Source organism: Opisthorchis viverrini, assembly GCF_000715545.1.
Source record: "Opisthorchis viverrini unplaced genomic scaffold opera_v5_169, whole genome shotgun sequence".
NCBI lineage: Eukaryota > Metazoa > Platyhelminthes > Trematoda > Opisthorchiida > Opisthorchiidae > Opisthorchis > Opisthorchis viverrini.
In genome coordinates this window covers 296,092-312,962 of record NW_008751824.1, presented here as the reverse complement: position 1 = coordinate 312,962, position 16,871 = coordinate 296,092, and the positions used below count along the sequence as shown (strand labels likewise).

The following is a 16,871-nucleotide window of genomic DNA, read 5'->3' as shown; positions in this document are numbered from 1 at the left end:
TGTCAGTTTCTATCCAGATTGCCTGAGTGAATGTCTAGAGGTGTAGGCACCTCGGAATGATTATGTTAAGCTAGCACTAAGTCCACCCCCCGTCCACCTTTACTCTTTTCTTTACAATAAGGCTTTCAAATAAGTCATGGTTGTATGGCAGTGAAGCATCGGTGCTGAACACTGGTGTCATGCTGCCGATGATGATGATGATGCATTTAATTGTCTTAATACATTTATAAGTAACAGTGAAGCACGCCTTTTTCTCTACGATACCGCAGATGTCATATTATTTAATTATTTTTAGCTCGAGTCACACATGATGGATTCAAAGGGCTAATAATCAAGAAGTAAACTATACATCGTTTGGTTTGATCATACTTTGCATCCTAATTGCTCTAAGTTATTCTATATGTAATAAAAATCACTTTTAAAACAGGTTGCCTCAGAAGAATGCTGGCAACAAGACACACTTTTTAAAAGTTACTCCCTTATTCGCTGGATTAAGTTGGCTGCGTTACTTAAACTCAGTATTTATTGCGCAGTCATTGGTTGGGTGTCTTATTTTTTCACAAGGACCGGCCCAAAAATGATTTTCCTAAAAAAGATTAAGCACAAGTGATTTTTAGTGTAGGTCACAGTTCAGAAATCCTTGTGCTCTTTGCTCCTGTCACCTGCATAACCATATTTTAGCGCGCAGCAGACAGGCTAATTTTTCCTTTTAAAAGTTATCCCTTCTTTAGTTTTTATAATCTTTTGTTTTTTCCTATAATTAATGATATTCTCTTTTTGAAGCCATTTATTGGGACTGGAAGACTTAACTTCGACATATGCGGCAATACCATGCACCTACAGACTTATGCGCCTCAAAATCAATATTTTGACTCCAGTGTTTGATTGATCCGGCTGCTGTTAAGGTTTGCACCGTGAAATAAACGGGGCATCAGGTTTCTTTTGCCTATAAATCTTAGTTGTTTAGAACTCATTTGTTCCAATTGTCATACGCACAAATTTCGGATCCAAGCATAATAGTTTAGCCAAATGTCCCACCGCCCTTCTCTTGCTCATGGATGTGCATCCTCGGCAAACTAGAAGCTCTTATGACAGCCTGTATAGAATTGACGTTAGCTTAACTCACTAAATGAAAAGTGGATCTGCTTAACTGAATGCTCAGTAATGTGCACCTCCGGGCAGGTAGACTAGCAACACCCACGAATAAATTCTACAAGTGAGTAAATAATCGTTTTTATTTTAGCACGGCTGTTTACGCTTTGGACACTCATTTACCGTAGGCCGAAAGCTTGCACAACTTTTTGGTTACCAGAGCGTTGGTGTACAGACACGTTGCACCAGAGACTCATCTGACTGAGTAACTTTGATTAAACGGGATGTTTGTATACATAAATAATGACTACCTTGGTTAGGCACTAATTTGGAACTGTTTGTCTGTAGTATTAATTTTTGAAACAGCCGAAATTTATTGGTTGTACCAAGCATAAAAGTGTTGTAATTAAGTGCAGAGCTCATAATGGCTGACTGTGATCTTAGAAAATCCTAGCCGAATAACAGCCTTGGTTCACTAACAAAAACAAATCTCTTGATATGAGATGATCAGAGGTTGGTGGACCGATGATTAAACTTTGCAGTCGACCACATACAGGGCTGAGATGATGGCGATGGGACATTCAACAGTACCTTACTTCTGCTTCTTTTTATTCCACACAGTCAATTCGCACCCATTCAAGACTACGCTAACGCCTATCAGAGTTTCTCGGCACTTTCGGACAGCAATTAGGTCAGGCTTAATGAAGGTAGATAACCTCATCTTCTCAAAGACGGTGTGTCCCAGGCCACGGTTGTGTTTTACGAGTTAACTTGCAACCGGATTACGACGAGCTATTTTGGCATCATGCGTCGTCCAGCGGGAATGCAGAATATGCACCAGGCTCCTCGGTTGGCCACAGTTTTCTCAACAGACCTTCTGGCCCCTATGACCATGCCAAGCGTTTCTAACTCTTGCCCTGTGCAGGTTGCATCGGAGCTGGATACCGCGGATAAATATTCAGGGAAACACATGTTCTGGAAATACAAGCCATCAGTTCGAGGGGAGCAAAGCGGCCAACTCTCGCAAATCACAGCCATCAACGCTGCCGTGTAGACTGTCGCCCAATGTGGCCACCAGCTCTTTCTTGGTGTTTAAGCATACACCTTGGACTCGGATCGGAAGGCTGGGGCCCCGAACAACCTTGCTGAACGCGGAATGCTGAACCACTGTTTAGACAGGAGCTTTTCTATATGCGTTCTCCGCTGCATTAAAATGATTAAACTCAGGCATAGGTTGCCAAGTCCCGCGCGGATGTAGGTGATTGGGGTGTCATTTGGTAGATGTAGCCGATTACGAGCCTCGGTACCACGTACTCCCTTGTAATCTTCATTCTTTGGGGAGGCTTCAGTGGGCACGTGTCATAGCTTTAGAAGCTGCTTCGGTGGTTGCAGACTCCTTTTCACTCAAAAGTAAACGTGATGCCCAAATTGATCAAGGTGTTTGTCGGGGATAGATGATTATTGACTTCCTCAGCCAAGAAAAAAGGTTCGGCTAAGACCGCGGTCGCCACCTGTTTCCTGTTTCCACAAATCACCGTTGTCTTGTTTTTCTGGCATTAACTGTCAGACCAACTCCCCCAACTCGACCACCGCAGATTCAAGCCTCTCTTCAAGACAATTCTGAATTTCTTCACGCACGACACGGTTGTCAGCGAAGGCACCCTCTTGGTGCCTAGCTGCCATGCCACCCGAAGGAAGCACGATGGATGGGATACTACCAGGTTGCCCGAGCCTAGACATGGGAAGTCGAAGTGAAAAAGTCCGGTTCGAACCATGAACCTTCCGGTCAGTAAATTCGAACTCTAACCGCTGAGCCATCTCACCCAGTCCACTAGGGTGTTATGGAACTGGTATCCACAATCCTCATCCATTGTCATAAGGAGCAATATTTTAGAGAGTGAGTCTCTATGTCTCACACCTCTTTGACAGTGAACCTCCTAACTGGGAAAACTGCTAGAGCATTCTCATAGGACTGTGCGGTTTATCGAACCAGGAGTGACGGTGTCCCAAACACCTCAGCAGATACGACAATCGCGTCATGAAAAACCGAATCAAACGCTTTTGAGATATCAGCAAACGTCAAGCCGAAGTTAGAAGCAGTGGATGAAGAGCAACGAAGCGGGCGTGTAGCAGCCAAGTGGCTTCCAAGCAACCGTCTTCATGTAGAAGTGCAAACTGAAGTGAAGGAAGTTGTAGTATACAGCTTCAGTGATCAGCAAATACCTTACGAAATCATCAAACAAGAACGGATGACACGGACGTCGGTCTCAGGTGGTCTGTTGAAGTCGAATTCGGCCCATTTGGAAATAGAGTAATGTGACAACGACACGAGTGAGGCGAACAAACCCCAGAAAATAAAAATAATTTAAAATACCCAGCAAGGTTATGCATTGAACCGGCAAAGAATCCTTCGCGTGAGCTTATTGAATCCTGGGGAGAAATGCCTAATTAACGGATCTTACGGCCAACTACCTCAATTTCTGGCTCAATTGAACTCCACTGCGCGACTTGGTTGGCCGTCCACGTGTTTTAGAGGGTAGAGCACCTGTTTCCAATAATGCTCGGTGTCCAGAGGTAGGCCGAAGTTATTTCTGTATGGATCCTCCCACAATCCATCAAGGACAGCAGACGCTGTATCTTTCTGTCTTTGATGGCATAGGCTCTGGATGGCGGCGTAGTTGGTTCGGTGGATCTTCTTTCGGTTGGCCGACACACGATAGGCTAGACGATGACGGCGCTGAGAGACAGGATTCTACGTGTGCGGAATTTTCTTGGAGGCGCTGATGTCAAGAAGTTACAAGACTTGCTCCGGTGTCATGATTCCAGACTTCAACCGTCTGGTTTGGAGGCGCGATGTCAAGAAGTTACAAGACTTGCTCCCGGTGTCAGATTCCAGACTTCAACCGTCTGGTAAATGCCAGAAGGTTAACTTTCTTAAAAAGCCGTTCTAGTGGCACCCTAAGAGTAACACGGTGCAATCCATGGTTTGTTTGAACCAGAAGCTATAGTTTTTCAATTCCGACAAATAGGCAGCTGTTTGGCCGAGGGTTCCATCAGGGACGCTTGACGATGAATTGTACAACTCTGCTCACCAGTTAAGCACACGCAACCTGGTTTTGATGTTGATAGCCAATCGACTAGTAAAATATAGCTCCAATCTCACGAACAGAACGGTTTTCTTGTGTCGCAAGACTGATACAGATTGTTAGCCAGTTGCAAGAGTGATTGTGGCTCTTGTTGAGACTCATGAGCACCAGAGATCTTCACTTGTCAGAGCTCATACCGGGTCGGGTGTGTGTCGCTGGTGTTGATTCAGGCCAGTGTTCATCGGAAAAAGGTGGAAACAATCAGAGCAGATCAACTAGGTGGCCACTTCCGCGCCATCGCTTTTATGGACTTGAACGCGGTGGTGGGCTACCAAGCCAGCTTTCCATTTGTGGCACATCCCATATTCCTCGCACGCCAGGCCCACGAGTCCCTCCTGTGTACTGGTTGGAACTGGTGTACAGGCACCAGATGATTTGCGTTGTTCATTGTCAAGTGTAACCAGCACATTGAAATAAAATATGGTGTTTGGTCCTGTTTGGATTTACTGAGATCTTAGCTCACCCAGGCGGACATCCGTGCTACCCAGTTGGCACCACGAGGATGTGGTTCAACGTGCCAAAGAAGATGATGTATCTCTTTTGGTAAAATTATTAGCATGCTCTGGTCTTTGCTCAGCATCGAGTGTTTCTCATTTGATGGGAATCTGGAACAAACTGTGTGGAATTTTTGTATAAAATACTAGCGTGGAGAAGCTGTCACTTTTCGAAGAGTTAGAGGGTCAAATTTACTTGTTGAGTTTGATATTTTATTTATGCCTTAGTGCTTAACCTGGTGGGTTTATCACGTCGTCACCTTGATGCATCCAGTTTAGTTTGTCTGTTGAAACCAAAAAAATGGATAGGCTCATTATTTTATATTTTATGGATTGATAAAGAGTGAATGTTTCTCTGTGACCCTTTCTTGCGCTGCTTTTGTGCTGAGACAAACCGTCATGCATATACCGCATAAACCGAAATCCCTTCAACGATGAAACTATTTCCATTATCTACTGAACGTCAACAACACTCACGTACTTCGTCACCTCGTTCTTAAAAGAAAGGCGACACACGCACAATACTTGGAGATTTTGTTGGGAGAAACTCGGACTAAATCGTCTGAGGTGAAGCATCTGTATACGTGACGTGCTTCACTATCCCGTAGGCTATTTTACTACGGCGCGGGTGTGTCATAGCTTCGAGATTATCTTGACTACTGGTAGTTGAGAGCGATTTCTCTCTGAAGCCACAAACGAAATGGAACCAACAGGGGAGAGCACTAAAATTAGAACAGTGCATTGACATTCTGTTATTACTGATGGTTAAAACTGCTTCCGTCGACGTTGGATGCACTTCAACTAGTAATATTTTCGCATTAAAATTTAGTAAATTGGATTCTGACAAGAGTAAACTCGTCCTGCTCAGTTCGACGGAAACGCTGTAGTGCTTCCTCATAGTAAACAGCGGATCGCGCAAAAAAATAATCCACCTGGCGAGTCCTAATAAATTACAGGTTAGCTGACTAAATTTCCTCCCACAATGGCTTTTAGAATTGTCACTGATTGTTCTCTATCTTCAAAGAATTTATCCTATCAGACGTGTGGTCTCAGACCTCCTAAATTCGTTACACGATTCTTGTTGAGTTGGTTGATAAGGACGGACAGTATTTGTATTGAGCCCTCAATGAATTACTTTCCTATGGCGGCGCACGGAATTAAGACATGTGTTTCATCCTGCGGAACAACTACACTGGAATCATCGGTGATAGATTTCATGGAGAAAAGATTGCGCCCCTTTCGAGAAACCGCTATCATCGTTACCATCAGCACCATCAACTACAACTTCAACATCAGCATAAGCATTGACAGTCATGACTGGAAATACAAGGATTTAAAGCTGTTAAGTGGGTGATCGAATTAGTCCCAGTTAGTCACACTGGTTGAGAAAAACCGGTGTTTCATGTTGGAGTCGGATTGCTAACAATGAAAGAAATTCGCGAGTTGATTTTATGATCACTCATTAGTACTGCTTTTGTTGGTGTTTCCCGCCCAAATTTTTCTGAAGTGTTGTTCAAAGTGGAGAGTTCGAATTATCCTCCGAAACAAGCACTGCTGTCTCCCATCAGTGTTTTTGTATTATGCTGAGCGAAGAGGATCTCAGTGGATCTTACTCAGTTCGCCTTTTCGAAATAACTCGTCACATGTCATCAAAACAACTTATTGCTCTACTTTGCAGTGACTACTATTATTATCAACTGTAAATCGTTGGCATGTTTTACACTGGTTCTGGTTGCCTTAGTTCTTTTCGTCGGTGGTCTGGAAAATGGCAGTGGGTGCCTGCACATTAGAGGGGAGGCTGACGCTCTAACTCTGGGGTAGATTTTCCCTTCGTGGAAGAGTCAAGAAAGAAAAAAAAGATATTCCGAAAGTTTAGGGTGCTGTTAGTGCCGTTCATCTTCCAGGATGGGGTCCACGTGGCCCTCGCTGTACTTGGCTGGAGACACTGAACGATACGATGGCTACCCAATGTCAGTGACGTTCATACTTTTAGCTTCTATCCACAGTCGGACTGAGTGTTGGAGGTATAGGCACCTTAGATATTTGTGGTAGGCTAGTCCTAGTCCTCCACTCCTTTCTCACTTCCATATGGCTCCACTTAAATAAACTGACACGGTTGCACGGTAGGGGAACACCGAAGTCCTCCCCTGGTGTTTCTGTAAACGACGAAAAACAGGAGGAAAATAGATGACCGGGAGTGGAGCAATGAAGACAACAGACTGGATGTATTCGCGCCGGTGAGCACCTGATAGAACAGCGTCTATCATTGCCTATAATCAATGGCATCACGTCTCGAGATCCCCATCCAGTGGCTAAAGCAGCCAAATTTACTAGAAATTATTTTCATGATCCACTTTCAAGTCATGGCGACTCATTCAGAAAGAAGGGCCCATTACGTGGCAGGTATTACAGTTTTATTTCGTAAATACCGGTTCACCACAGCTTCCGTACGTTCATTTATGTTTATTGTCAACAATGACTCCGGAATCGTTCCCGATAATTTTCCGATAAGTGACACAAAAATTGTGGGACCGGTTGAAAAGTCGCAGCACACTTTAAATCTTTCGTCTGAGCGATTCCACTTTTGAAGTTTCTTGGTGCAAATGGCAAGCCGTAGCGAGCATCTGTATGACGTTGGCTTGCCCCAGATGTGGATTCATCATTTTATGCGAACGGTGGATAGTACAATAAACGTGACCATGACTATGTAGTCTTGTCTCTCCATTAAAATGAATGATTGATCCCTGGAAAATCACCCTCTAGATGGGGGTATGTGCTTCGTAAAATTTTATACGTTGAGAAATCAGATGTCTATTCCTCTAAGACTTCATGTCACATCCCAGTATTGGGCCTCCCTCCTTACCTAACTCTGACCACAGCGTTCATTTTTGTGTTAGTCTGTCTAACTTTTAAATCAAGTTTCTCTATTATTTAGATCAAGTGGGTTTTTGGGGCATCTTCAGCGTTTAAGGCCGCTACACAGCGTGAAAGTACACAAAATTTTGGTTTCAAAATATCGGACAGTTAGACAAAGTTTCTGGGTAGTCGTATTTCGAAAACTAACCGAGTTGGCTTGGTTTCCTGTGTCTCTTCTTGACCCTCTATTTGGCTGTCCACAAAAAGCACCTCAAGTGAGTCATGCGACCAAGCCAGAAGTCTTTGGAGTTTGTTTAGTTATCTTTTTTTCGGAAAACCACCATACATACCTCAGCATTACCAATCCAACGTTTCCAAATAACTGAAGTAGTCCACAAAAAAACCTAAAGCAAGAAAATAACTGTTCCTAATTTGCCCTCGAACTTCCGACCATCGATTAACACTGCTTTTGTGTGTATTAATGGTTACGAAGAAAAAATACGCCCACATGGGAACTCGAAAGCAGCCTTTGCCGTACATGCTATAGACAAGGTCTTCATTCAAATTTCTAATGAATTACTTCTCCGTCCCCAGTAATAAGCAAATGATAGTTTGTTGGACGTCAGTGACTTTTTGAATAAACCAGGAATGTTTTACCGCATCTGAGCAGCGAATATACCCTGTACAATTGCGATACTGCATTGGAGACTTAAACAACTTGCGAATTCAGCTAACCGATGCAATAACAGTCAGGCTCTCAGGCCTAAGAACACAATAAATTCGATCGATAGGTGGGTAAAGCCCCTTCGCGAACCGAGGAAATGCCAAAATGCACCACTCAGTTAAAACAGTATAACTGCCGGTAGTCCGAAGGATGAACGTCCTTCCTTAAACAAAATTACACACACGCCTCTGATTCGATTAGTCACCAGAATGGAATATGAATATCTTACCTGTCAAACCAACAAGGTCTTTTTTGATACGACAATACTTATAAGTTCAGTTCGGTCCTCGTTCTTTACGCAACACCGACCGAATACATAGCTGATAACAAAACAGTCTAGGTAGGCTTCCGCAGTTGATTCTCTTTCCTAAGTTGGTATTCATGGATAGGTTCACTATTCCTCATCGTCAGTATGCTGTTGCCTTGCTCTGCTGGGTCCCCACATTTTTGCTTGGACGTGGTAACCACTCACCTGACTGCAGTCAGAACATGTAATTGTTAAACAATCAGATAATTATATCTTGGCTGCAAATAAATTTTACTTTTAGGCCTTTTTGTCACGTCCTCGAGGGTTTTTTGTCTATTGGCAGGTATCTATGGTATAACTTTCTTGGCCCCAAAGGAGATTACCGTATGTCGAACGGCTAGCAAATAGACTGGGGACTATCGTAGCAAGACGTTCGTTTATCAATCGGATGAGTACCACTTAAATTTTCTGGTTAAGCTTTCGTTGCAACAAATTGTTTTACATAGAAACTTGAACAATAGAAACGCACAGATATTGTGCTGACTCGACTTTCAACAAAGTATTTGATCATCTCAACGGATTGTTTGTTCACACACAACAAGCAAGACTTGATTTTAACCATTTTGCCTCATCTCTCTACATCCATCTAACCTCGGATTGTTTTAAATACAATGTAAGCATATTGCTCTACTCCACAGGGCACCTGCGTCAAAACGTCCACCATCCCAACTTTGTTGATTATTCTCCTACATTTTACTAACCAGTCAGCTTATTATGGAAACACTTTTCTGATGCTGCTGTAAACACGCTTTTGACCAAAAGAGTTTGGTACTAAGGTCGCGTTGCTGAGTTTAAGTGCCTTTTATCTGTAAGTTGACCGAGCCTACCTAGCACTTGTTCTTGGGACCAGTGTGCAAAGTGGACGAATTTTACTTCAGAGACCCTTGGCCCACTTGGTTACATTGTTTAACTGTGTTCAGGCCCCGATCTGACCAACATCCTCAGTATATCTGTCGATAGTGGTTCAAACAGATTCTCTCTTACAACAAACCTGATCACCGGTCCCACAGAGGTATTTTATTTCGGAGTTGTGCTTGATATGTCCTCTTCGGGACAATTTTGCCTCTCGAAATGCCACGAGGATGTTTTAAATTATTCGAACCGCTTGATTATGTCTCATCCATTGCAGCACGGTCACTCCACAACAATGGGAGGAGTTCTCGCGCTACAACTGGCTACGGGCACAAGCCGAGGTCGGTGCCGGACAACGGTTACGCGAGGCAATTTTCCACACGTTGAGCAAAGTGGCCAATGATCTGGAAGCCCAGGCGCAAGCCACTGAGTTGGCCTTACGCAATAGAAGACATGAGTTGGAGCAAGCACTGGATGAACTTAAATGGCAAAAGAAACAAGTAGGCTTCATTAGTAAAAACTGCAAACATCTATGTTCATGCGACTCATTTCCCGTGTTCAAGCAGTGCATCAACGCGTTGTTCGCATAGATTTGGATCTCCGTGCCACTTAGTTTGCAGGGTTGCTTAACAAAGCGCATAAATTCTGCAAATCGGAAAAGCAGATCATGGTTCTGCTACACAATTATCAAGACAATCCAAGCAATATGATAAGTTATTAGAGATGAGCTACGAAGAAGGGGACCTACACGCTGGAGGGTTTTTTTAGTTACCTTCGTGGAACATCCATTTTCTACGGGAAAATTAATTCCATCTTTTAGATTTAAGGAGACGGTCTTTAAAAAGCTGAAAACGGCACATGGTAACTGATTAGATGTGGATTATACTACGGATGTAACAAATTTTCCACGTTAATATGTCACAGTGGTCTTCATAAGGTATCATGGTAAAGTGTCCAAAATGACCGCATATGAGCCTGGAACTTTTTCACGGTGTAGTGAGATGTGAGTCAATATGAATTTGAGATGTGTTTTAATAAGCAACCCTCTTGATTACATGCATAACCCAAATACAGCTAAAATTCCCACCCAGGAACTATTGACTTTCTCTAACGTAAGAGAATTCCCGTCTGGCTATCTTGAGGATGTAATCTTAGGTGAATAACCACGATAGAGTAACATGAAAGAGGTGTGGCACCTGGTGTAATCTTTCAAAACCAAAACGGAGATCAGTAAGATTGGCTAATTTTCTCAGTGGAATGGCGTGTGATGACACTGAACATGGTATGATATGGTTTATGCTTTCATCTGCAGGATTTTGTTGCCTCTCTTCAAACCATGAAACGGTTCAGATGGCTATTCTCCAATCCCTATCCAGGGCTCCAGAGGCATTTGGTTCCCCATCATCACGAACAGGAAAAAACTACCTCCATTTTCAATGCAACGCAGTCTGGTCGATAGTTTGTGTGATACTCTTAAGGACAAGATGTTCGTTTTCCTTGAGCGACTCACTGAGTATCTTAATACTCGTCCAATGTTGTGAAACCAGGAGTGCACAACATGTGTGTAGGTGGAACCGTACGGAGAATACAATATATCTGGATGCGTTTGTGCGACCCACCTGCCAGAATGAGATCCGTGTCACTCCCATAAGATTCGACGAAGCCATTGCTATGAAAAGCCACCGATCGATCTCATTAAATTTCATACTGTCAGTTATCATGAACATAGTCTAACTATTTGATAGTTCATGCCCATTATGCTAACAAAATATGCTCTCCACCAAACTACTCACAAGTAGACAAAATGTCAATATCGTTACACCGCAGATGCCCGAACACATGCATTCGAGCAATCAGCTACACATATTGACACTCACCTAGTTGTTTGACCTTGTTGTTACCATTCCTGATGCTGGAGGTGACACTATCAAGTCATCCAATGTGGGGTGATGGCTGCATGGCGAATCCATTGTGATGAGTCCGTGTGTTGACAACTAGTCCTCATCATCATCATCGTCATCATCATCATCATCATCATCATCATCATCATCATCATCATCATCATCATCATCATCATCATCATCTGTATTAGCCGCGCACTTGTCATACAGTGGTTTTACCTGCCACAGTTTCGTTCACCAATGATTCGGGGAGGTGGGGTAGGTAGCTGCGCCTTGGAGGCGGGAGCTGATAAATTAGTGCGTAAATACAGCACTGCAGGTGGAGTGTTAAGTGGGGAGATCGGGGCTGTGTACCACAACAGTATGGCGTGACCCACAGTGTAGTCCGATCCACGCGACAATACTGTCAACAGGTAGTAAATATGATACTGCTGTTTATGGACCAGTAAAAGACGCCAACATATTTTCGGTTAGTGCTTTTCAAATGCAAACTGTTCAAGACTACTGGATTTCCGTTACATTGGCAACGTGGCTGGAAAATAATCTGCTAAATTCTCCGCACAGTGCTGAAATGCTTTTTTCAAGTAGCTAATACCGATAAGTGATAGGTCCTGTTTACTTTTCTCCCTCGGTGAACTCCTGTTTGTCTGTAACGGTGATTGAATGATCTTTCAGTCTGTTTCACCAAAGTGGTTTCATTGAAATCACGGCTGCTAACAAAGTGTTTTGGAGGGGCTTGTATGAAACCGCATACCCTTCGCACGACTCGTTCAGTGATCAACTAAATGTGTCGAATACTGTCCAGTAAATCTCTGTACCTACTAGGAAAGACAAGGACAAACATCAGGTATCGCACGTTCGGATGATGGGCGATGAGCTTCGGTGGCCATGCCTATATGGAGATCAAACTTGTGGTAATTCGTCCAGGTGTACCGCACCTAGCTTCCGATGATTCCCAACATCGAAAATTGCGTAACTAAAAATTTATTCACAAAGGAAGACTTTTACACCCATAGTTTCCAGAAAAATTATTTCAAAACTATTTGCCCTTCTGAACCACTTTCACTGATCGCTAGTCTGTCTGCTATGGTGCGGAATCATCGGGATCAGACTATATTGTACGATTTTCGAGGCGTGCTTCCTTCAAAGTGGCCTCAAAGACTCAATTTAAGGGTGAGTATGTTACATAGTTCGGTTCAAATCAAAATCTTCCATCTAAGCATAAAACTGCAAAATAATTTAGACTAGTTTATGGATTTGGATATTTTACCGCTAAAGAACCTTGCTGCGATTTTTTTATTCATTTTATTAAGATCTGGAGTTGACGATGATCCATCTTGCAATTAAAATCCTAGGATCGCCATGCAGCTATCTCATTAAAAATTCTTACTCACATTAAAGGGTTTGAATTCCCCCTTAGCGTGAATGACGACACAAGAAAGTTGTGCTTAGCAACCCAAATGAAGGGAGAGTTTGAAATTCCCTGCCAATCTCGCTGCAGCAGGTGAACAACTCAGGACGTGAAGGATATTCGGCGTCCAAACCAAGCAGGTTGCACTGGAAACGGGTGTAATATTTCAGGCCATCTCCGTGTTGACCATTGATACACCACTGACCGGGATTGCGCTGAACGACACGTGGTTGACTCTTCACTGAGGCTTTCACACGTGTTACACCTCATGGAACAAGACACGACATCTACAAATTTCGCTCATATTTCGTTTCATCTACTGGATGTCAGCGATGTGTCCAGTTTCACCCGGACCACATCAGCACTGATTTCATGCATTTTCAGAGCAATGATCAGTTGTGGCATTTTGGATAAATCCAAACCAGTGTAAACGTAGGGTGATGTAAAACTTAATTGCTTGTTCTGAGATCCCACATATGACAGTCCAGTTGCTCTGGTGTTCGAGATGTTGACTGATCGGACGTCGAGCAATTTGGCACGAGTAATTTTTAGTGCCACCACGAACTCGAACGAGTGATTACTGCAGCACCATGAGTCCGTATGTGGTCTAAAAAATCATCATCATCAACATCATCGACAGCATGATATCAGTGTTCAACACCGATGTTTCACTGCCGTACAACCGTGACTTATTTGAAACCCTTATTGTAAAGAAAAGAGTAAAGGTGGATAAGGGAGGGACTTAGTGCTAGCTTAACACAATCAGAACACAAAACCAGAGCATCTACAACCCAGTTTGGATCCGGTGAAAAACTTTCCGTTTAATTAAATTTTTCTTATTTCTTAAAATGAAGAGTCAGAATGTCCTCCGTAGCATAAACAAGAAGCACAAGATGGAAACTAGCCACCGAACTCCTGTTTGCCAGACCAGTTTTCAACTACCTAAGCGATCGACGATCGTGCTGCGTATCACATTAATACACCTGAACTTCAGATGATTCACCTAATTCACTGTAAGTTGCAGATTGTTGAGGTCTCTGCTACTCATTTCTGGACTCAGCTCTATATTAAGCAATAGGCCTCAAGCAATAGTTAACAAGAAAAAATACAGACCTGGTATGCGAGCACTGATCGAACTGAATATTGGAGGAAGTTGCTCGAAACCATGGGGTGAGAAAGTCACTGTACATAAGAGCACATAGACCCTTTCAGCTGCTAGTCTAATGTCAGCAAGCGGAACTCTGAACCTTTTTTGTCATCCAGACGTGCGGTTCAGACGTTCAAATCACGTTCTGAACACCATACCCATTGAATGTGATTGAAAATCGATCGTATTTTTGTGCCTGCCTCTACCCTGTGCTGGAATGATTTAGGAAGTCACATAAATTTTTGAACACAGAAAATGTCGGCGCACAAACCAGTGAATCCTTCGAGTACTGAGTCTATTTCAGTTTAAAATTAAATCCCTACTGGTTTTCAGCAACCTAAATGCTCATAGGTATGGCATCTACCAGAAGAGTGCCAAGTGGAACAAATCCCACTAAGAACCGTTATTCGTTTCGATCAATCTGCCCGTTCATGTTAATTGAGGAAATTAAGCACTTATCGTGAGTTCTGTGTCCGAAGAAATAAATCAGTTTACCAGAAGAGAAGACCAAACCATTTTGAAACGCGACCCTTAGTGAGCCGAAAATTTCAATAAAAAATTTACTGCATGGCTACTAAAACCACCTGAATCGGATTGCTTCATCTATTTGAACTGTGGTGCCCTAAACTCCACCTATACAAATGGAAAATAGTGGCACTGTTTTTAGTAAAGTTTAAGTGTACGGTGGAGACCAATGCATCCCTGAGTTTTTGCTGATTTCGGCTTTTCGGTGGACTGTAGTTAATATGTTCTATTCCACTTTGTAAACAATGGTGCGACACCCTGGTGAGCAATCTAGGGTAGCGGCATGAGATTACGTAATCGTGTGTTCACGTGCATAGCATGTAGGTTATTCTATCGCACCGTGTCCGCTCATCGTCCAACCTAACTTCAACACAGTCGACACGTTGGGATGTCTAGAAAGTGGGTTGCTAAAGCTCAGTGATTTTGCACAAATCGTTAGAAGCCGGAACAGCAGTTGAAGGATTTAATCACAGACGAGTCTGGTTCGCTCTCACCAGGCGACAATTTCACTTACCAAGTATATGCGACATTCAGTATGTTTTCTAAGTGCTTCACTCATTATCAAATTATATGACGAATGCTCATGCAGCTTTGGTCAACTGAGTTATAAACCAAGTATTCCTCTTAGGTACCTGTCTGCTGATTTCACACTCGCTTCCAGGATTTTGGAAATCCATATTTTGACTTTCAGCTTCCTACACATTAGATGACTCGAAAAACCACTCTTTTTGGCCTGTACACCTGCTATTTGACGAAAGTTACCTGCACACGATCAACAGGTGAAGTCACCCTGACCGGTTCCCGACCATTAAGTGGGTGGGTTTTAGGCTGCTACTCCGCAATCCACACCGTAATTTCTAGTGATCTGATCGAACAGGGTGGACATTAAGGCCCATGAAATTCCATGACAAATTCAAAAGTACTATTTGTGACACAGTATGGTTGATGACCCATTTGATCGCTTCGGTAGAGAGGCACATGAGGATGAAACGTTTCATGTTTACGCAAATATCAGTGAGCATCGCTGTCATATTGTTTTGTGTTTGGGGTAGAACCAAAAAGGACCACCACGTGATTCTCCACCGCGTCGATTACGAAAATTTCTGCTGGAAGTGGCCTTGCTGTTCGTTTGTGGCTTCCTATCAAATCACGTGCAATGCAAACAGAGGGGTATCATGGGATTCGTGAGAAATGTGCATAATACCACGTTTCATTTTATCCTGCCAGACATAGTCGAGCTATGCTAAAAGGCCTAGGATCACTGTACAGTTGTTTAAACCTAATTATTAACACCAGTGCATAACTTACTAGTTCCAAGTGTCTCCCATGTAGAATAGCTAGGCTGCCTACCTCTATCCAGAGGTTAGCCGTTCAGCAATATAATCTGTGCGCAACTACTCTCGATAGCATGCAGTGCACTCACACGAACTCCACCGTAAAAGGAAGGATAGCTGCGTCGACAATTCAACAACAGTTGACGTATTCTACACTCTGAGCATATTTAAGATTACTTATAGTGCGCTCCATTGAATAAACCGGTTACAGTGCCCCACAGAGACCCTGAAATTTGTGCACAGTCCTTTAAGTTAGCCACACCTGGTACCGGTGGAGACCAGGTTTTCAAACACATAATAGGACATACATCAACATTTACATTCTGTAAGATGTGGTCTCAACAAAAATTTGAGCTTAGTTACATCCATTGAGCTTTGTGCACTACGCTAACGCAGGTACCGGCAATAATGAGAACAGCAGAGTTGATAGTGATAGTTGATGTCTAAAACATTAATCCTTAATGTCTACTCTACTGGGGTCAGTGCCTGTGCTATGCCGAGAACCAGCTGTTTTGATGTACTGAAGTACACCAGGAGTGATCAATAAATGCGCATGGTTGTGCTGTCAGGCTTGGGCTGGCTGATTGCAGTAGGTTAGTTGTTGCGTACCGGTACGGTGATACTGTCCCTCAGACTACACTTAACGGAACCTGACACTGCGCCCAGTTAGGTATAAAACCATTAGAAATAGGTTAACTATACTCGAAAGCCCAAATGGGTGATGCCTAGTAGCGGGTAAATTCGCTCCTGATTTCATTGACCATTAGAAAAGGGTGTTTCGCGCTGAGACACCAATGCTTTCAGCTAAAAAGCGTAAAAAACTACTACTGTGCCGGTTAAAGTGGGCTTCTGACTACTTTTCATTCAACTGAGTCGCAGTGTACTCGTGAGTTTTTTTATAAAAGCTTACTGTCGACGAACGGCCACAAAGCTGAGTAAAACCAATATGCATCATGGAGTACTTAAAACACGTTTGGACATTTCGATTCGTTAATAGATCGGGTAACTATAATTCATAGATGTATTGCAATAAACGAATAAGCAAGCAGACTGTATCTTGCAGGCTCTAACGACTAACCGAA

General features: G+C 43.1%; 1 protein-coding gene across 1 annotated transcript in view; it reads left to right on the top strand.

Annotated features, from left to right (window-relative positions):
- T265_07349 (hypothetical protein) overlaps positions 1-16,871 on the top strand; it is a gene marked incomplete at both ends in the record, with an annotated part of 27,345 nt that overhangs the window by 3,601 nt on the left and 6,873 nt on the right. The window contains one exon of the mRNA XM_009172848.1: positions 9,749-9,971. Within this exon, the coding sequence (XP_009171112.1) occupies positions 9,749-9,971 (223 nt within the window). The remainder of the gene's footprint in view (positions 1-9,748; positions 9,972-16,871) is intronic.